The 21,815-nt window shown below is 40.1% G+C and overlaps 1 protein-coding gene across 2 annotated transcripts in view; it reads right to left on the bottom strand.

Annotated features, from left to right (window-relative positions):
- NBAS (NBAS subunit of NRZ tethering complex) overlaps nt 1–21,815 on the bottom strand; it is a 277,368-nt gene that overhangs the window by 187,745 nt on the left and 67,808 nt on the right. For both annotated transcript variants that reach the window (XM_031466598.2, XM_031466600.2), the window contains 8 exons: nt 19,736–19,929; nt 18,356–18,613; nt 17,542–17,667; nt 14,459–14,610; nt 13,399–13,536; nt 13,055–13,133; nt 7,871–7,975; nt 7,380–7,516 (listed from right to left, as the gene is read on the bottom strand). In XM_031466598.2, coding sequence (XP_031322458.2) covers nt 7,380–7,516; nt 7,871–7,975; nt 13,055–13,133; nt 13,399–13,536; nt 14,459–14,610; nt 17,542–17,667; nt 18,356–18,613; nt 19,736–19,929 — 1,189 coding nt within the window. The remainder of the gene's footprint in view (nt 1–7,379; nt 7,517–7,870; nt 7,976–13,054; nt 13,134–13,398; nt 13,537–14,458; nt 14,611–17,541; nt 17,668–18,355; nt 18,614–19,735; nt 19,930–21,815) is intronic.

Raw genomic sequence — 21,815 nt, 5'->3', positions numbered from 1 at the left:
ATTTAGAAAACAACGTACTAGAAGAGATATTAGAAACTGCCTTCATTTGGATGCCCTATTTATCATCAAAAGATGAAGAGGCTCCTCACAAGGACTCAGGCAGTGATGGTGATGCACCAGCCCACCCTGACCTAAACTCATCGCTCATTTTCATCCTTAACTTCAGCAAATACTTTTGAACATAGTTCCTCGTGCTATAGAGTATACATATCTTGTTGCTTATTGATTATATATATAGTAGTTAGTATCTGCAAATCTTGACCTCCCCATTTATCCTTATATTCAGTATCTTGTAGTAACCTATAATGAAAAAGAAAATGAAAATGAGTATGTGTATGTACACGTATGACTGAACCATCATGCTGTACACCAGAAATTGACACAACATTGTAAACTGACTATACTTCAAAAAAATATATATATGTATATGTGTGTGTATATGTGTGTGTATATGTGTGTGTGTGTGTGTATGTAAAACAACCTTAAAAAAAAGAAATACTTTTGCAGCATAAATAAAAACATGACCCACAGGTGGCCAGCTACTTTAAATCTTATTTAATTATAGTATTAATTTCACTAAGAGTATATCATGCCTTGAGGACATCATGCCAGTCACAAAAAGACCAATACTATACAGTCAAATTCATAGAAAACAGAAATTAAAAGAATGGCATTTGCCAGGGGCAGGGGTGAGGGGAAAATGGGGAGCTGTCATTTAACAGGTACAGAGTTTGTTTCACAAAATAAAAAGGGTTCTGGAAATTGGGTGCACAACAACGTAAATGTACTTAACACTACTCAACTGTACAGTGAAAAATGGTTTAGATGTAAATTTTATGCTACATGTATTTTACAATTAAAAAATATGTTAAATAAAATTAAAAGTGTATCATGGCTAAATGGTCTTAACAGTCCCTATGCTTAACACAGAGCCCAAAATATACAAAGCCAGAACTATAATTTACGAATAGATTATAGACACAGATATATCCACTGTGAAGAGGACAGAAGAACACAACCAGAATGTTACCTTGCTTGCAGTATGAAAAGTCAAAGGTTTCCTCTCCAGATTGTTTCAAAAAGAATGCTTTTGACTACATTTCATTTACTTTGCCAAATCAATCCTTGTGTTTTCCAAATACATAACTACCATTTATTCATCCAACAGTTATTAACCATCACTGCATTCATCACTATATTCACAGCACTTGATTACAAGATACACATTTGTCCCGTCATTTGAATAAAAAAAAAAAAAAACTTGCCACAGGATACTGGCAACCTCTGAAAACAAAACTATTCTCCAAACTGGTCATCGAAAGGCCTTCTAGTTTTGAGGGAGTAGCAAAGATTATCAATGAGGAGAAAAGGATGCAAAAAGGATGACATTTCCCTCTGGAAACTGGGAATGGGAAAACTCCTAGGGACCTGGATTTCTGTTGCACCATGTAGACAGCACCGAAGGGCTGAGGAAAGCAGGGATGATTTAGGGTTAGCAAGAGAATAAAACGTCAGGGACGATCACGAGTTAAAACACACACAGCACAAAGAGGTCCTAGGTCTGCTGGTCACAGGGAGGAGACTTCTGCCAGTTGGTCTGTCAACTTATCAGACTGTTTCTAAAGGAAGGTTTTTATGCTCTGGGGTAACAGCAGTTTCCAAATGAGACTAGGTATATACGGACATAAGATTAGACTGACCTCCTATGTTATCTAATCAATTGGTGACTTAAAATTTTTCACTCTGCCACTTGTTATTTTTAGCCTTAATGATGTCACATAAATTACTATGAATTCAATTTTTTTTAAAAATTAATATGGAAATAAAGGTAGAGAATAATTCATACAATCACAAATTCTGAAAAGAAAATGGAAACATCTAAAACACATTTCCCTGGTTCACACAAGCACAGCCCATCTGCATATTACAGCAGGCTTTTCATAGTCAAGATTTCAATCATCAAATAGTCTAATTAAACTTAGATATTCACAAGCAAATAAACGGCCAAGTTACTATAGAAACGGCTTTTCAGGGATGATGAAAAGAATGAGGTGTTCTGGATATTCTATGTCCATCAGAGTTTTACCACTTATGCTATAAAGTATTTCAAATATTGCAATATCCCAAAATACGCTAAATATAATTCAATCGTTCCTTGCTGATTCTGGAGGCAATCCAGGAATGTAAATATTAGTATCAATTTTCATTGTGTACTGAATGTATGTGTCAAAAAACTTCATGAGTGACAGGTATTGAATGACAGAGTTTATTTCCATATATTAAAAGTAAATGAAGTCTAAATGCAGTGTGGCATCCTAGATCAGATACTAAAACAGAAAAATATGTATTAGGAGAAAAACTGGGTAAATCCAAATAAATACACAGTTTAGTTAACAGCACTGTACAGTCTGTACTGCCAGGTTTTCAAAATGCAAATTTGTTCCAATGAGTTTATACATTAGGGAACAACTTCAGCATAACAAATTTTGCATTTTCTGATGTCCAGGTTCACCCATAAGAAACATCAGGTGAACACAGACAGATGTGCTCAGCTGAACTAAGACACATCAGCCCACGTGCACGCAAACCCACTCCCCAAATATCTGGCAGCGACCTCGGCTCCCAGAAAGTGTCAGGAGCCACTTCAGTCCACGTCCGGGGTTACAACCTTCCCCCGGCATCCTCGGCACCCTCTTCCGCCACTTCCCAATAGCACACAAACTGCAAGGCCTCCCACACCCACTTCCACAAGCAGTCTTCTTCAGATCTTTTGCAAGGTAATGTCATATTTTAGTACTTATGTGTTTCTTAGTTTAACACATGTAAAACTGTAACAGAAATTTTTGCTACGTCCCTAACTTTGTTCCACTAACCCTCTTCTCCCCATAAGTCCCGTGGTTCTCGCTGCGTGATTCTGCAGGGTGTAGTGATTCTTAGGAATCCATATGTCACGTCAGATGCAGAACTGACTATTCCAGCAGTAATCTCATGTTTTGGCAACTGTTCTGTGATTGTGTAAGAAGGAAGGGAAGCTTGGTGAAGGGTATACAGGAACTTTCTGTATTTTCTTTGCAACTTTTCCGTAAGTATAAAAATATTCCAATAAGAAGTTTAAAACATTAATTAATACACGTATATAAGGCCAAAGACTCAGCATGGGCTTCTGCATTAATAATTCCTAAAGCATTAGTAGCAATTACTCGGTGCCAAGCACTGTTCCGTGTTTTATATACGTGAACTCAGTCATTCTCACAATGCTATGAAGTAAGTGCTATAACCATCCCCATTTTACAGGTGAGAAGACTGAGGTGCAGTTAAGAACCGTGTTCAAGATCACAAACCTAAGCAACTTTGCTCTAGCCAGAGTCAATGCTCTTATTCCTCTGCTATACTATTTCTATAGACAGCTGTTTAAAATACAACATTTTAAACTAGATTCCTTCATCATTCTGGAAAGGTTTTACAATAAAACAAAAGCCATAACAAAAAATCTAAATCAACTTTCTAAAACATGCTATAAGCATCAAAAATAGTAAAAGTCAAAAAATACATTTCTTTCTTTTACCAAAAGAGAACTCTTGCCACAAATTATGAAAGCTAGCACAGACAGTAAGAAGCATCACCTTTGAATTTGAAAACAGTCAACCAGAATATCAAGTGTAAACGTTTTATAGTAATGACAAGCAAGGACAGGTAGCTAACAAAGCTGTATCACCTACAACAGTAAATGTAATTTCAAAGTTTTATAAAACTTGATCACATGTCAACAATGTCAAAGACACATGATGATTTAAGAATGACAATATAAAACACTAAAATAACACAAACCGAAGAAGTTTCCCAGCAATCATAATCATAAAATTTGACTCAATCAAAATGAGTTAATCAGACCGGTTAAATGCCCGGGAAAAACTCTCCCAATGGGATCTCAAAACAGAGTAAGTAAAAGATCAACTTGTTGGCATAACTTACTACTGCTTTTCAAAATACTGAATAGCTTGAAACCTAAAATGTAAAGCCAGCCCACCCTTCCATCCATTCAAAACAAGTTACTGAGTTACCACTCTGCCCTAACGTTCTCCCGGGCACTGAGGCTACGTTAGTGAACAAGACACAAAGTCCTTCTCCTGTGGATTTTACATTAATTCACGCATTCATTTGTTAATTCATTCAACAAGTATCTACTGAGTGCCTCTCATGTGCCAGGCAGGATTCAAAGTGCAGGGTTAGGTAGGGAAGGGAAGAAAACACATAAAAATCCCTGTGCTACAGGAGCTGACATTCTAAAAGGGCAAGCAGACAATAAACGAGTAAATAAGTAAAATCCAAACTAAGTTACTGATAAATGCTAAGACGAAAATAAAGCAGGGAAGGAGGATTTAAAGCCAGGAAAAAATTATAAAGAGAATGGCCAAGGAAGAGCAGATAAAGTGGAGAAGACACATGAATAACCACATAATATGTTAGGTTTAAGTGCTGCAAAGAAAAGAAAGTTCTGATAAGGGCAAAAGAGAGAGGAGGGCGCGGAGGCAATGCACAAAAGAAGGGTCAGGAAAGGCCTTTTCGAAGAGGGATCCTCTGGGTGGAGACTGACGGATGGAAGAGGCCCAGTCAAGTGAAAACCCGGGAGAAGGCCATGCCCGGCAGGGGACACCCCGACCTGGAAACACCCTCTGATGGCAGCAGGCCTGGCAGGTTCAGGGGACAGACACAGGCCTGTGTGGCCGAGAGGAGCGAGCAGGCGCTGGACAAAGTGTCCTTGCAGCAAGCTCCGGACAAGCCGGAACAACTACACGGCCACTCCGCCTTCGGGAGCCGTACATTTCAAGGTGAGTGACTTGTTTCAAATCAATTCAACAGATAATTAAAGAGTCATTACTACTTGCAGAACACAAGCTGGGGGTGGAAGGGAAGATGAAGCAGGACGGGCTGCAGCTCTAGAGCCCTTTCACCTCCGCTCAGTGTGAATGCGCAGGCCTGCAGGCAGGGGTCCTGGGAGGGTGTAGAGCACACACGAGGGCTCCTGCTGAAGGGAACGCGTCCCGCTGGATCCGAAGCCCCGACCGCGGCACAGGCACACAGGAGGGCCTCGGTCATCGGGGAGCCGGTGAGCGCAGGACGGAGTTCACGTCCCAAGCACTGTGTGTCCATCTGACCCAGCGCTTCCAAGTGGTCTGACAATGAATACCAAACACCCAAAGAAGAACACACTTCCTCAGAAACGAAGTAAGCCCTATAATGACATCCTATGGATCCGCATGTCCAGTAGAGTAAGACTTTGGGGTAAGACAGTGCAAGCTTCAACTCTGGGCTCAAACAGCAACTGAATCTTTAAGGCCATGGGGACCTTGGAAATACTAACCCAGGCGCCTCCCATGCTAACAGGCAAAGAGTATTCTGTTGCAACCCCTTCAAGACATCCTTTAATCTCTCTTCTGAACAGGCACAAATGGATCTAATTTACCCAGTTAGCAAGCATCTTTGGAGAACCCACCACACAAACACCACACTAGGCCCTGGGGACCCAAAACTCAGGAAGAGATGGTCTCTGCCTTTAAGAGTTAGTGCGTTTGAGGAGGTGGGTATAGCTCAGTGGTATAGTGAATGCCTAGCATGCATGAGGTCCTGGGTTCAATCCCCAGTACCTCCATTAAAAATAAATAAATAAACCTAATTATCTCCTCCACCAAAACAAAACAAAAAAATCTTTAAAAAAAAAAAAAAGACTTTTTAAGGCTGGGAGTTTGTTAAAGAGAACAAGAAAGAGAAAGGCAGTAATAAAAATGACTGACGGTAACACAGTGTAAGAAGTGTTACCACAAGAATGAACAAGTTAGGAGAATACAGGAGAAGGAGGTTATGGGAGACCTCATTAAGAGGCCATGCCGGAAACATAATTGTGGTTTTGCTTTGCAGTCACATAAAATTATAAGGAGAGAGAGACATTACTATCGAAACCTATTGCTCCTTCTGACTCTAACTATAGCAAAAATATACTCAACGTGAAAGACTTTTCTTGACAAAGATTAGCAAAAAAAAAAATCTGTATTTTCTAAATACGTTTAAAACGAATGTAAGTTAAGGACTCATAAGGAATTAGAGTCTTTTCAAAGTCTGTCTAAGCAACATATCTAAGCAACACTGTCAGTTGCCAGGAGCTGGAGTTTGTAACGATTTCAATCAGAACTGTCTTAATCCGTCACTGCGTTTTATAGCTTACGTGCCAATTTCATACATATCAATTTACCTATTACTGAAAATATGCAGTATGAGTGAATAGGACAGGGAGTATCAACTCATTTTAAGATCGGATAACAAATTCAGAAAGGCTAAATCATGCAATTAATGACCAAGCCACGTTTACTCGTGGGCTAGTTCACTGGATGGGAGAGGTCTCACGACTGGGTATGTCCTTGCCTTCTGCTTCTGTGCAGGGCCTGAGAGAAGCAAGGTGTGCTCTGCACAGCTCTTCATGGCATTCAGGCCTGCAGCTGATGACCTGCCCAACTTTGAGCTACGCTCTAAGGCAAACAGAGCTGAGCCTTGAACAACAGAGAGGGAAAGGGTGCCAACCCTCCAAGCAGTTGAAAATCCACATATAACACGGTCAGTTCCTCTGTACATGCAGCTGCACATCCTCAGATCCAACCACCTAAGGACCATGTCACACTGTAGTATTTACTACTGAAAAAATCCATGCATAGGTGGAACTGCATAGCTTGAACACTTGCTGTTCAAGGGTCAACTGTATATTGTCTTTTCTTCATTCTCAAGAAGTGCGGTTCTGGTCCCTGGAAGCCAGATGGCTCCACTAGGACATAATGGTTCCATTGTTCTTAGAGTCTGTGTCACATGTCACAACCCAATTATGAAATAGCCTTGAACTGAGAGAAGGAATGTTAGTCTAATAGGAAAGTGGTGCTTTGATTTCTCATTTGTTTTTGTGCCTCTGGAATTTCATAGGGAGAAAGGGTTCTTGAGAGAAGCAGGATTCAGACATTCCTGGGTGCCCTGGACCCACTACCTAACACTGTCAGAACTATACTTGAGCTTCTAAAAGATACAACTAATTCAAACAGATATTGTTATCCTAAAAATGGCTCTTAACCGTAAAACAGAACATACGGAGTACATAGCCATAAAATCAGGAGACTCTCCAAAAAAAGGAAAGTTCATGTTCCTTAAGTTAAGGTGATCCTGTTATGCCAGACACATTTTGGCTTCAGGACCACTTAAAAATAAGACAGAAATAATGTTATAATCAGAAAAAAAAATTAATAGATAACATTAAGATAATTTTTTTTAAATTTAAGGTGTTTAGCAGGAAACAAAAATTATTATTTAGAAAAAAGGTAAAATTCAGTGAACACAGTACATACCAAGCTTCAGGCAGCAAAACAGAATATTCGTGTGGAGAAGTGGTCTCCGGGAAGTTGGAGAGAATTGCAAGGCGATGAGGAAGCAGGTCAGATCCATGGTAAGTGAACAGAATTTCTAGGGCTTGTACATTACTTTCCTGTGCGAAAGACAAGGGTGACTTTCTAATGTGAACCTTAGAAATAAGGGAGTGATTTTGTAGGACATTCAAAACCTTAAAATTAACTTTTTGTAGTTCTGGTATGAAGTACTTTGAAATACTGATTTTTCCAGGTCTGTATCACATTTCTCAATCTAATGTTATAAAAATTATTTTTAAAACTCAGAATGATGAATACAAATTTTTTTAATATGACTCTATTTTCTTTACATTTATTAATCTTACAACAAAACAAGGAAATGTGATGATCTACCCATGCAATAACATTAACTGCATGGCTCAGAGACTTAGTGTTAATAACCATAATTGTTTAATTTACAAAAGAGAAATTACCCGAGCGTAAGTTCTTGCTGAGAGAACAATATTCTGATTTCTGAACTTCTTAAAGAACTCAGCATCATATCTCTGTTCAGATGCATGAGGCACTCCGAGGATTTCCTGCGAGGAAACAGTGATTTAATGAAAAGGCTTTTAAATATGGGTGACAAGCAAATATTAAAAATCTTTACAACTCTGCTTACCTAAATAAATAATTCATGAATTAAACTATCAACTGTTAACTAAGGTACCACATCTGCATTCTTGCCTTTATTTGAAAATGGCTGTATTTATAAATGCTGTTAATGAAGAAGAAAATCCAGAAGTAAATGAAAAAGGCAATAAAATTAGTTACAGTAGGACAACCAAAATCTACCACCTGGTAAAAACAAATAAACAACAGTCATACATGGCTGTGTTCTGTGAGCACCTGCCACATCTGTACGAGAATTTAAGATTAACTTGACTGCTGTTAGAGTGATCTGTGTAAACTGCAGATTGAATCATTCATTCCTTAAAGAAGTATTTATCAAGTGTCTATCATGTACTAGGCGCACACTGTGATCGGCAGCAACGATACAATGCATAATACAGGTTTCCTGCTCTCCAAGTAGTTCAAAACCTAGTAGGGAAAACCAACAAGCAATCGGAGCAGGTAAAGGGAAACACAAAGGAAGGGAGCTACAGCTAGTCCTGGGAGGACAGGGACAGGCCCCAGAAGTGGCATCAAAGCTGAAACATAAGGACAAACAGGAGTTAGCCAGGGCACGGCAAGTGTAGGTCTCCCCACTGCAATGGATGACTTTGGGCTCACGTGTCGTGTTTCACACTGAACCCCAGACACCCAGCATGCTGCCTTCCACATGATAAATAACCAAAAAATATTAGCTAGCTACATTAACTTACTAAGATAGGAAAGAAGGAAGAAAGAGGATGTTCAGAGGAAGTGAGAGAGGAGGGTGGAGAGAGTTCACTTATGCAAACATGTTGAGTTTGGGACTACAGCGCATCTAAAAGAAACTCCTGATCCCCAGGTCAGGAATTCTGGAGTAAGGCATCAGTTGGCTATGTGATGTAAGTTATCAACACAGAAGTGAGTATGATTTCAAGGGAGACTAAAGAGAATGAGATGAAAGGAGCCTGAGGAATAACATCATTAAAAGGATGAGCAAGGACAAGGAAATCTGCATCGGAAAAGTAGAGGAGCAGGAAGAGGAGGAACAAGAACGAAGAAGTGAATGCACAGGCGTGGAAATTAAAGGAAGAAAATACTTCAAAAATGTTCGTGGTTCCTCAACTCCTCATCCACAATAATCATTTCCTTTATTTCACCTCAGTTAACACATTCCAGGACCCTAGCCTGGATCTCTGTCATCACCAAGAAGACACTCTCCAGGACAACTCAAACGTCAAGCACAAGACCTGCGAACAGCTGCCCCTCTTCTTCCCGCTCACCTGGTTTGTGGCACGTCAACAAATCCTCAACCTCGCTGAGACATCCAATCCACTCACCCTACTTCTTTTCTCACCTTCTAGCGCCCCTCAAAATCTTTCATCCCTTCTAACCAGCTTAAAGTCACTGGTCCATCATCATAGAGAGACTTCTGAAATCCCTGGCTGCCTTCCCTTGATCACCCTTACCTGGCAACACTTCATATCTAGTCAAACTCAACTCTGAACCCTGAATACAAGTTACTAGAAGTCACTGGAGAAATATCACAGAACCAAGCTGACAGTTCTCAACCAATTTCCAAATCTCAGCCTTGTTTGGATCCTGATTCAAATGAACCAACTGTATAAAAAAAAAAAAAAAAAAAGCACTGGGAAGGCCTATAATGAAAGAGAATCTGAAAAAGAACATTTATATATATATATTTATATGTATAACTGAATCACTTTGATGCACACCTGAAACTAACACAACACTGTGAATCAACTATGCTTCAATAAAAACTAAAAAAAAAAAAAAGCAGTTGGAAGCAACCTGGGAAGTTTGAACATAAAGCGGGTATCAGGCGGTATCAGGGAATGACTACTAATTACATTAGGAATAATAGTGCTGTTGTGGTGATCTAAGTCCTTATCTGTTAAAGGCACATACATATGAATGGGTAAAAAGATATCTGGAATTTGCTATAAAATACTTAACTGAAAGAAAAGGCAGGAGTGGGAAGGTGGAAAATAAAAGATGCAAGATTGGCAAAATGTTAGAAATGATTGAAGCTGGCCAATGAGTAATTCAGGGTTCATTATTCTCTGTATTTCTATGAAGGTTTGAAAATGTTTATAATAAAAAGCTAAAAACCTATAAATTCAAGACAAAAAAAATTCAAATAGATCTTACTCCCTCAATGCTACTACATTTCCCAAAGAAGTTTTCTTTGCTATGCCATTAAGAACTTTTCATTCTTTCTAGACCTTCCACATCCTATTCCCCTGCCCTCACTCTCTGCTGAAAACCTTGCTTTGTACATTTTTTAACTCACGCTATTAGATGGGAAGTCCCTCATTTTCCAACCCACCAAAAAACTACGTATCTACCTGTATCCATGATGTTTCTTCCTTCAGTTACAATAGGGAAAAACACATATATCTGCTCCTTTTTTAAAAGCCTCAAAACTCCACTCCTGCTCTGGATCCCACTGCTTCCATTTCTGAAACCATGCAAGTATCTCCCCTGTCTTCTGTTAACAAATTCCTCCTCACCCTCTGCTGGCTCATTCCCATAGCACACAAACGACTTCTCCTTTGTAGCAAAAAAGCAACCCTTACCTCACAGCCTCCTCTCACTCCCGCCATCTTCTCCGCTCCCCTTAACAATAAAACTTCTTGCTCACAACCCATCTCCACTTCCTCACTTCTCATTCTTTCCCAAACTCAACTTCTGATAAAAATTCAATTCAACTCCTTACATAGCAGGACAGACCTTTCAAAATGTTGCCACCAACTACTCTCACCACCTCTCCTCACCTCGCTCCAGGCTACCCACTCCCGACCCCTACTGTCCAGCTACCCTGACTAGCTTACTCCTTCAGGAGCAGGCCAACCTCCTCCACACCACTAGGCCTGTCTTTCAGCTCCCTGATGAATGGCACAGCCTGATGAACTGGAGGCATCGAGCTATGCATTCTTGCTTCCTATTGATTTAGACAGAATACTCACCTTCTCTAGGCCTCAGTTGGAGAGGATTACAATACTTGCCTGAAAGAATTGTCAAGAAGTACATAAAACACTGGCTGACAAACAGTAAGTCCTCAACAAATGTGATGGTATTTTTTAAGGTATTCTCTTAACTGTTAGTTCCTTCAACAAACATTTGCTGAGCTCGAATAGTCAGGAATCGTTCCGAGCTCCAGAGACACTGCAGCAAACAAGACAAGACCCCTTCCCTTACGGAGCTTCCATTCCTGCGTCTTCCACATCGTACTCCCAGAGCCCCTAAGTGAGCCTTCTTTTCCTTAAGGACTAGTTGAAATATCACTTCCTGTATAGAAGTCTTCTCAGACTTCCCAGGACGAACGTAACACTGTGCTCCCTCATCAATTCTCCGTATCTTCATTATCATCACGTTGCCTATATAGTCAGGACTCCTTAAGGATATTCCCTGTTCATCTCTCTTCTGACAGCACTGGCATTAATATCCGGCATACATTAGGCACTCACGTAAAATTTAAGTGAATCCATTTTATCTCTTTTATAACAGAATAAATAAAATAAGCCATGCCCTACGATTAAAATGCAATGTCCATCTCTACCACTAGCTAGCTGGGTAGCCATTATATCTGAACATCTTCATTTCTAAGTTTTAACGGCCAAATTAATCAATTTCACTACTTTCCAAAGGCTTAGCTTAATACCCTTTTAGTGGCTCAACAAATACTTAAACTGTCACTATTACCATGTAATAATAAATGTACTTACAATGTCAAATAGGAAATAGCAACTCACTAACTAAAGACTAATAAAATAAACTGGATAGTCAAACTCTGAACATTTTATGGAACTTTTTCTTTTTAAGATCTCATCAACAGTGAAACTACGGCTAAGTATAAAAAATAATAAACTCCATCTGTACCAATGCTGGCAATTCACAGTGCGCTTTTATATATCACCTCAAAATATCTCAAAACTCAGACATAATAAAAGGATGCATTTTAAAATAATATGACTATCCAACAGTCAAAGTAGTTGTACTACAGATAAAACTACTAGGAGTTTTGTGCAACTTGTTTGCATGAAATGATATACACATTACCATAATTTCATATAACTACAGAAATAACCCTCTTTCGTCACTAGCATTTTGTTTGAAAACATTTCAATTATATTAATGGGTGGAGAATCAAATGCTTTTTATTTGCCTGTGGGCATCGGAAGTACTAAATACCCCCATTATTCTGGGAATGGAAAGCACACCTTCAGATGTGACATTTACTGAGTCCCTCGTGTGTGCCAGTCCCTACAGCCAAGAGGGGTGTGCCTACAGAAGGGATGCTCAGACAGACGGAGGAGGTGACCGGCAAATGAAGCCACACTGCAAAGGTGAGACATTTATATCAAATCCTGCGTAACTTAAGCTATGAGGGTCATGTAGAAAAGCAATCTAAACTATGTATATTTTATGAAATGTTTCTTATACCTTTAACAATAGCTTAACCTTTCAGTACAGAGTGCTACTGAAATGCCCAACAAGGGACATCTGTGTGTGTGGCCCTGAAGAAACAACTTTGAAGTACAGTTTAAGTTCAAGTGTCAAATTTTGGCCATAATTAGGATCAAAGTTTAACCAATTAAATTCAAACAACTAATAAATCATTAAAGTAAAATGAGCCAGATAGCTTCATATTATTAAAACCCAGTGTAAACTGGACTTCGGTACTGTAGACAGCTCTATGCCACAACCTTAAGTTTAAATGCGAAATAAGAGTAAGAGGAATGAGAAGGATTGTAAGCCTAGGAAACACAGGTGCTCTGAAGTGGCTGATGCACGGCTATTTCCTAGACTAACACAGCAGCTTTGGCCTTTCACAGACCTCTAACCTTTACCAAAACTGATAATGCGAGACCTTGCTCTGATACAAATAAGCTTTTCCCACATAAACAGTTTCAGCAACCAAGAATATCAGCTATCAAGGCAGCCAAGCATTTATAAAGGCAACGCCAATAAACATAATTGGTTTGATTAAAATGCCTTCTTACCTCATATGTTGCAAGCCGATCTAAGTAAGTCAACAGTTTCAGTCTACAACGGCAAAGTTCCTTTTGTTCCAGCGTTAACCTGTTTTGAATAACTGTTATTAAGCCACTTATATTTACCTACAAGCACATTTTTGTAAGATCTAAAACAGAACAAAAATGATCAATTTTCCATCCAGTCCAAAACTCATGGAACAGGACACGAAAGCACAAGGATAAAACGGTACTAAATGCATTTAAGCTGCTGAAATAATGCAGAGCAATTATCACTAGTAAAGAACACACTTAGATTGTTAGTTATTTTGAAGAAATTAACAGTAATAAATGAACAGTAATAAATCACTTACTTGGAAAAGTCCACTAGCTGGAGCAGTTCTCGCGTCTTCCTGAGCTCCTTCTCCCTTTTCTTGGCAGGCTCTTCGCCAGGCAGTGAAAGATCCTCGTAGGAGACACCGTCAATGTCCGTTTCACCAGGTAATATAAATCTGCACGAGAAAAAGAAAACCCCAAACTATTTTGATTACTTTGTTTTTAATTTCATGTAGTGAAAAACTGCTTTCCCCTATTTTGATTTTATTAAGTTGGTTTCCATAGAAACAGAAACAATCAATTACTTGAAAGAAAGCTGTTGCTATTCTAAGCAAAGCGATTCACTCATTTGTATCCACAGGATGGGCAAAAAGTCATGTCACTAGTAATCATCACATATGGAAACTCTAAAAATCAAGAAGATGAAAACTGCTCAGGAAAACACGCGAGGTTATAGTCACCCAATGTGAAACAGCCTGTGAAGAAAATAGTGCCCAGGGTTTACAATTTGAATCACTTCTATGTTAAGGTCTTAAATTGGTAATGAATGTCAGTCTTATTTACTTTTTTTAAATCAAATATACTATCCTACTTATATCCCAAAAAATGTTTCAAATGTCTGATGAACAACGGCTCTTGTCAAATAACTTTATTATTGTTATTAACTGACATTTGTATGGTACTGAGAAGTTTATGAGGTGCTTTTGCAAGATATATAATTTAATCAAAGTAATTCTCTGAAGGGGGTAATGATGCTACAGATAAAGACAGTGAATGAAGCTCAGACTTGCCTGCGGTGGATCATCAGACTGGTCAGTGCACCCAGATACATGCAGGCTTGAGCCCATAGCTTAGAAATGGCCAGCATTCAATAAATGTTTGTAGAATTTGCTTTTTTCTTAGCATCAAGCTATCATACATAAACATGTTTGACCTCAAGGAAAGAACACTGTGACCTCAGATAAAAAAGCATTAAATCAAAAGCAATGGCTTCATCGCAGAATAACCTAAAGAAAAGCCTTCCCTTTTTTTCCCTTTCAGCTGCAAGTTTTCACAAAGGCATCTTTACTTCAGAGTCCAAATCTTTCGGTAACCAACCTGCCATCATCTGCTCCTTGCCCTATTGCTAAAAGCGCCTCCAGGTCCGTGCCTTTTAATCCATATTGAAGCAGTTCCTTTGCAGCATCCACAGTTTCAGGAACTCTCTCCAAACACTCATGAAGAACCCAGGATCGTTTCTTTATTTTACTCTGGATATGGAGAAAATAAAAAACAGAGGCATTAAAGAACTCATGACACCTGACAGCACCAGACAACTGCCTTCTGGAATCAGAAAGCTGTACCTGAGAGAGGACAGCTCCCCAGGTTCTTGGCCACAGGCAGCTGCTCGAGAAGCTCAACAGTAAAAAGCTATTTTCCTAATGGTGGTTAGAACTGGATGCAGGGAAAGTGATTCCAACTGCAGTCTTTCTCCTTCTAATGAAACACACTGAAATACAAGCTCAGGACTCTTTTTTTTGGAAAGATAGGAAGATCCTTCCAACTTTTATAGTTGCTCTTTAGTTTGCACTTGGGCCATAGGAAAGAGAAAATAAAGCAGTAAGGCAAGACGTACCCTATTGTAACGAACACGTGTACTCTGAAACAACACTCATGAGGCACACAGCACACCAAGGCTCTGTATCTACTTGACGTGAGAGGCATGCTACAGCACCGACGGTGACTTAACCGTGGGAAGTCACGGTGCACTGTTCTTTGGAAAGACCAGGTGCTTATCCCTCCCTCCCAACAGCTTCCTTGGACTCCATTCAAAATCCCTGACTTGGCCTCTTCCCAGAATCACTGTAGAAAAAAATGTAAAGTAAAATCTGACTCGGAGCCCTGTACACTCCTCTGCACACTCTCTCCTGTGAGGTCTTTCCTCCAGTGTCTCTGATCATGTTTCCCAACGTTCACTGCCATGGAGTCTCAGATCCGATGAACTGGTTTACTTACACAGCTTATTTATTCATCCAAGAGGTACTTACTGAGTACCTTCTGTGTGCCGTGAAAATACAGCAGTAAGACGGACATCGACTCTGGCCCGTGAGTCAAGCTGGTTTCCTTTAAATTTGCTCGTCCTACTTCTCCCATTAAGAATGCCTTCCTCTCTTCTCACTCTAGGACACCTACTCTGAGTCCTTTCAAATCCCTGCCCAAAACATCTTCACTATACACAGACCTCCACAGCCAGAGTCTGTAACACTTGCTACCTTCACCGGGTTCCAAAAGCATTTATCTGGAACCTTCTTGTGTGGTCATTTTTATTTTAGGCATTAAGCTTGTCTTCTCAGTAAGATTATAAGCTCCCTAAGAGCAAAGGTCGTATTTATGCCACCGCTGGACCCCTTCACATCCCCTTCACATTCCTCGTTGCCTATTTATTTTGCTGAATTAAGTATTTCCCCTGATTAAAAAAAAAAAAGTACTTGATTTGTCTCTCCTAACATCTGTCAGCTCCTTTAGAGACGAAAACTGCCTATTATCATGTTACAGAAAAAGCCATTAGGTGGATATACATGAACTCATGAGCTCACTGTCCTGAGTCACAAAAGAAGAAAGCATACAGGTTTGGTGTTCTGCTATTCTAAAGAAAATACAAGCAATTTTGTCTTCTTCCTTTATTTCACTATCTTTCATGTTCTCTTATCTCCAATATCTTACTTGTAATAACAATTTACCTTCCCGTTTCATTGATACAACTTCATCAACTTCTTAGATACTTTTTCAAATTATGTTTTTATTTATTTTTAATTACTCATGTACATGAATTTTCAGGGAAAGCAATTACCATGAAAATTTCCCAACATTCCTTAGAATATCCCTAAATGCACAGATATCTTCCTTTCTAAATGTCCGATGAGAAGTCACAACCTTCTAAAAGCATGCATGAGTCCAACTACTTCCTTACAAAGGTGCCAAGGATCCAAGTAAACAGGTTACATAGTAACTTTAACTGTGGTAGCAGGAAGCAGGAGGGATACAATTGTAGGATTTAAGCAAAAAAGAACTATCAATGTGCCAGTTATCTATTTATTGCCTCTCAGCCTCAAAAGCAGCTTCAGAGCCAGATCCACAGCATTTCCCATTTGCAGCTGACACAGTATTAAGCTCTGACAACAGAGGGCGCTGGGGAGCCTCTCACTGCAGAGGAAGAGGCTCTGGTTTCTGGTCCAGATGTGCCGTGGTTCTTCTAGCTCCTACAGGCCTGGTAGCCAGCAAGGCACGTGGGGGACATCTGGTGGTGCTACGTCCCCGCTTTCTCCTTCTGAGGACAACTTCCCATTTACTGTCAGCTGCACTTCCGTGGGCAGATTCCTTCCCAGCGAACCTCCCAGGCACCTGAATGGGAAGCTTCCCAAACTGGGCTCGCCTGCACTCCAGAGGGAGTTTTTTCTTTTCAGTACTGGCCATGGTTCCTTATCTACCAGCTCTGAGGTGCATTCATGCTCCTGGGGGGTTTCCTAAACTTACCAGTCTCTGGGGTTTTCCGACCCTCCACCCCCAACCTCAGCTCTCTGGCACCCTACAACAGGCATCCAGCCTGCCCGTCCAGCCCACCTTTCCCCGCCTGCCAACCCTGGCAGCCACGGACCAGCCCTGGCCTGAGGCATCCTGGAGAACTTCTCTTCCATCCAACGTGCTACAGCCCGTCTTTGTCCAATGAAGTCTGACTCCCAGCCCGGGGGGAGGCCTCCCTTCCAAGTCTGTTCCCTCCCTGGGTATATTCCCTTCGGCCCAGGGTATTCCTTACAGCTCTCTTCGCCCTTGTGTAGTTGATCTCTCATTACTAGAAAATAGTTCTCCCTAGTAAAACTGTCCCTGTTCAAATGACTGCGTGGTTCCTGGCTCCTGACAGGACCCCGGCTGATGGGGGTGAACAGGGGTAACTGAGGTAGATGAAGGGAAAGGATTAGGCCAAGACCAGCTAGTTGGCTTGTGCATCAGTGAGTATCTGCTCACACGTCTTCAGCACCAATGTCCAGCTGCAGAGCTGACAGAATCGGTAACAAGATACTTCCCAAGGCTGAGTCGGCTGCAGAAAAGCCAGCAATGAAAAGGACTCCAACGGGAAGCCCTACAACCAAAAGATGCCCATGTGTTTGAATTTCACTACACGTTCCCAAAGCGTTCAAACATACCAAGTAATTCTGAATTGAAGCAATGTTGACAGCCGACTTCCTCCACTGCCTCTGATACACCAGGTCAGTATCCAGGCCGTAGGTCTGAGCCAGAGACAAGGCTTCCTCATACTCTTCACTTTCGATCTTGGGACGAGGAAACGTAAACAGGAAAGTTACGTTACCGAAGTGTCCGCGGCATCGCTGTGATGATACAGTGAGGGATGACAGCCCCTTACCCTGTACAGTAGGTCCTGCGTTCCTAACTACCTCGTGCACTGGGGCGCCAGAAGCTCGCCAGCATTAGGAGGGGCAGACAGAGCAAGTACTTCTTGTAAGCACTTTACCAGAAAGCTGAGAAGTAGGAGTGAAATGCCCACATTTACGGAGTGAAACAATGGCAAAGCCGGGACGGGCCGTGCAACTCCGCCCGCGGCGCTGCGGCACAGTGCCGATCGAGTCTGCCTCCCAAGCAAACCCCGACCAACGCAGGTCTGCGTTTCTTCCCGCAGCATCTGCAGTCTGAGCGGAGAGCTGTCCTTACACCCAGCTAAGGGAGAGCTGAAGGCCACGTGAAGGGTAGCAAAAACCTGGGCTGGGCCCCAGAGGGACAGTCTAGGTGAATTCGCCTTCTGTCCACTGTTTTTATTTTGATTAGTCAGGCACAAAGGCCAGCACTATTTTCAAAAGCTCTGTAATCCTGACATTTCTAACATGTTGGCCATAGAACAATCTCTCTTTAAATTTCTTCCTTGATTAAAAGAAATCGTTTTTTTCTTCAGTGGAACGCAGCAAAGCCTGCTGCCTGTGCACTCGGACAGGAACAGACTCTCACCTTCCTCTGGTACAGCTCTTCGGGGCTCGTGGAGCGCAGGCTCACCAGGCGGTAGTTTTTAGTGATGGTTCGCGGGCGAGTCCGCGGCGGGGCGAATCGCTCCATTTCCGTCACCAAGTACAGGCCCTGCTTTATGTAACCAAAGTAGCGAGCCTTGGCAGATCCTTCGTGATCAGAACCCGAGTCCTCTTCTCCTTCGTCCTCCTCTCCTCCCCTCGTCTCCAAACGGGATCGCTTGGGGGCAAGTTTAATCTCACACTGAATTGAAAAAGGAGATGCTAAATTAATAGTGAGGAACTAAAGACAAACTTTTCGAGGTAATGAGAAAACTGTTTTTAATTCTACTCTGGTCTGATTCATTATACCAGCCCTGTGATTAAGGCTCAGGACGGAATTCCAAGGAGCCCAACAATAAACACTATGAACATCAGCACCTCCAGGAAGATGCACAGAAGTTACTGGCTCCAAACCTCTAAAATGAAAACCTGCTTTAATAATAGGTTAGTCACATGGTCTTGTAAAATACATGCCTGGAAATCATTTTAGGGAAATAAAGGAGTCGAGAATGTTAATTTCTTTCCTTTTGATATTTTTGTACCTGCTGTGAAAAGATGATTTTTTGGGTCTATTTAGAAAACAGCATGAAGGTATTTATTTGCTTTACCAAGAACAGCTCTCCCCCACCACCCACCACCCACTTTTAAACAATGTCTAAAGCTTCACAAAGTTCTGAGTCTGAAGGCCTGCCTGTTAAAGATAACTTTCATTGCAGACTCAACAGAGTTGGCTTAGGTTTTAAACCATGGTTCTCTTTAAAGAACATCTTTAGACTCAGCACCAAACTTTAGGGTAAAAAACATTTGCCAATCTGCACTGAAGTGAAAACTGTTGAAGGTTAATTACCATTGAAAGGCTTAAAAGAAAAATTGTAAATAACCAAAACATAACTTTAAAGTACCAGCCTCTTTTGAAAACTTTTGTCATGATAAACAAGTTTTTCTTACTAAAAGAACCAAAAGTTTTAAGTTGTCACACTTCATGGGAAAAGGTTAATGACTGTATTTCTTAGGTAGTGATACTATTTACATTTTAAGGTAACTAATCTAGGAAAAAGAAAACAAAATCTATCATGTTGATGAAGAAGAAATGCTTTATAGAAAACAAAACAACTATAAATGTTCTTTCTTACACAATGCAATTTTTTAAATTGACTAAACAACAGATCTTTTTTTACACTGAACTCAATCTCTGATTCAAGTAATAAATTTTTGTTTTTAAAGATTAAATAATGGGAAAACAAAAATTAAAGATATTTAGATTTTTGGTACAATACATGTTTACTCTCAAACACCCTGGTTGCTTTAAAAGGGAAAACATTACCTCCAAACTTAAAAATCCCCCGTCATGGGTCGCAGTGACTTGAGGGGATGGCTCAAACCATTCACAGGATTTTCCCAGTAAGTTCTTTAAAGTTTTCACCGACGAGACAGTCAAAGCACCAGAGCAGCGAGCCAAAGTCACTGCACTGTCCATCCACCAGTTCACATCTATCAGTGGGTAGAAGGACTCCTTATCTAATGGGGGAAAAGTAAATCAACACAAATCTGTCAATGTGGTTTAAATACAACACATTCAGTCCAATAATCAATTTTAAAACATATTTGGGTCCTAAGATGTGTGATAAATAATAAGAATAAATAAAATGTAAGTCATCATTCAAATTTTTACTCAAGAATAAGATGGTAATTTACTTAGTGAACATCTTAGTGCTAACAATGTTGGAGTCCAAAATCTTAGGATGTAGAGGTAAATACATTCAGGTCTTCCCTCTCGAAAACTGAACAATATTCGTAGAAGTTAAAAGGTAGGTTTGCACGAAGGAATTTGAGACACACCAGGTTCAGGAAGGACCGTCTAACCTTCCTGCGGAGCAGGTAGTAAGCTCCTCCTGTGAGAGGTGCCCTCTCCATACCTGGAGAAGAGGAGGATCCCCATCTCCAAAGACGGAGGGAAGCCAAGAAGAATTAAAACGAACAGGCCTTGCCAAGTTTCTCCCAGTTTACTACCCTTAGCTCAGACCCTCTTGTCCTACCATGTTTTCCCACAACTTTTCACTCTTCGTCCAACCTAGTCTAAAACTAATCAGGTTTACCTCTTCCTCAGGTCATCATTTCCTTATGAAGGCTCCTGTGTCCCTAAAACTTTTATTAAACACGTGTGTAAGCTTTTTTCTTGTGAATCTGTCTTTTGTTAGAGCAATTTACTGGGTACTCAGTTGGAGAATCTAATAGGGTAGTAGGAAAAAGAATTTATCCTCCCCTACACTTACAACTAATCAGAAAGAGGAAAATATATTCAAGACCAGTAAAGAATTCGAGAGGGATAAAAATGAATTATGGTTCACCGAACTGAGGCACTCAAAAGGAAATGGCAGGATATTTATTATAATTGCTTTGCCCTTTTTAATACTTTACTTGTTCCACTAAGGATCTGATGAGGTTTAAAGGTAATACAACAGTAAATCATAAATTTTAAAATATATGTAAACAGTTTGGCTAAGGAGATAGAGATTTTAAAACAGAAGGTTAGCTCCATGAGAATAACTCATCATTTTAATTAAAAAACAAAGACCATACAACTCAACATTTTCTTCCAATTTTAGTCTAAAGCAATCTATATAAATAAGGAATTCCAAGAAAATATGAAAAGCAGAGTTTCTGGACTTATAGCTAAGTGTAAAGTGGGATGAAAAGGAGTAAGTCATTTAAATATGCAGTCAACCTTCTGCTTTGACAAATTAAATTTTTTTCTCAAAAATGTTTCTCTGAAAGAGCATTTTTGATGATTATATAACAAACGCAAATAATACATGAACATGACACATAATATTAATGAATCAATACTTGAAGGCTTTTTAAGTGTAAATTAGAAGTATAATTTAATAAAGATGTTGAATCTTGTAACCATCATTGTTTCTTTTCAATTGAAGTATATAGTAAGTTACAATGTGTCAATTTCTGGTACACAACACAGTATCATTGATTTTTATAGGAGACACTTAAAAATGCAGAAATTATGTTTAACTTGAGTTTCACCAGAAGAAAAATGAACCAATTATTCAAAGTAACTTAATTTTTTAACTTTTCTTTTCAATTTTAACTATCAATTAAATAATCACTATTGCTTTTACTTAAATGTAAATACTGGGGGGGGGTTCTATTTATAAAATACATATTCATCATTTTAAAAAAAAGCCCCTCCAATCTCTCATTACCTACCTCCTTCCACCCCTCACCCAGCCCCAGAGATAACTACTCAGAGTTGAGCCTTGGAGGAATCCCTTTCTGCTATCTCCTCCACGCTTTAAAAGGAGAACGCTCAGGAGCTTTGAACTCGGTGTGCCGCGTCCACATTGGCCTGTGGAGGGAGAGCCCTGCTGGATGCCACAGGCTCTGCATAG

This window comes from Camelus dromedarius, chromosome 15 (assembly GCF_036321535.1).
Source record: "Camelus dromedarius isolate mCamDro1 chromosome 15, mCamDro1.pat, whole genome shotgun sequence".
NCBI lineage: Eukaryota > Metazoa > Chordata > Mammalia > Artiodactyla > Camelidae > Camelus > Camelus dromedarius.
This window is presented reverse-complemented; position numbering and strand designations above follow the sequence as displayed.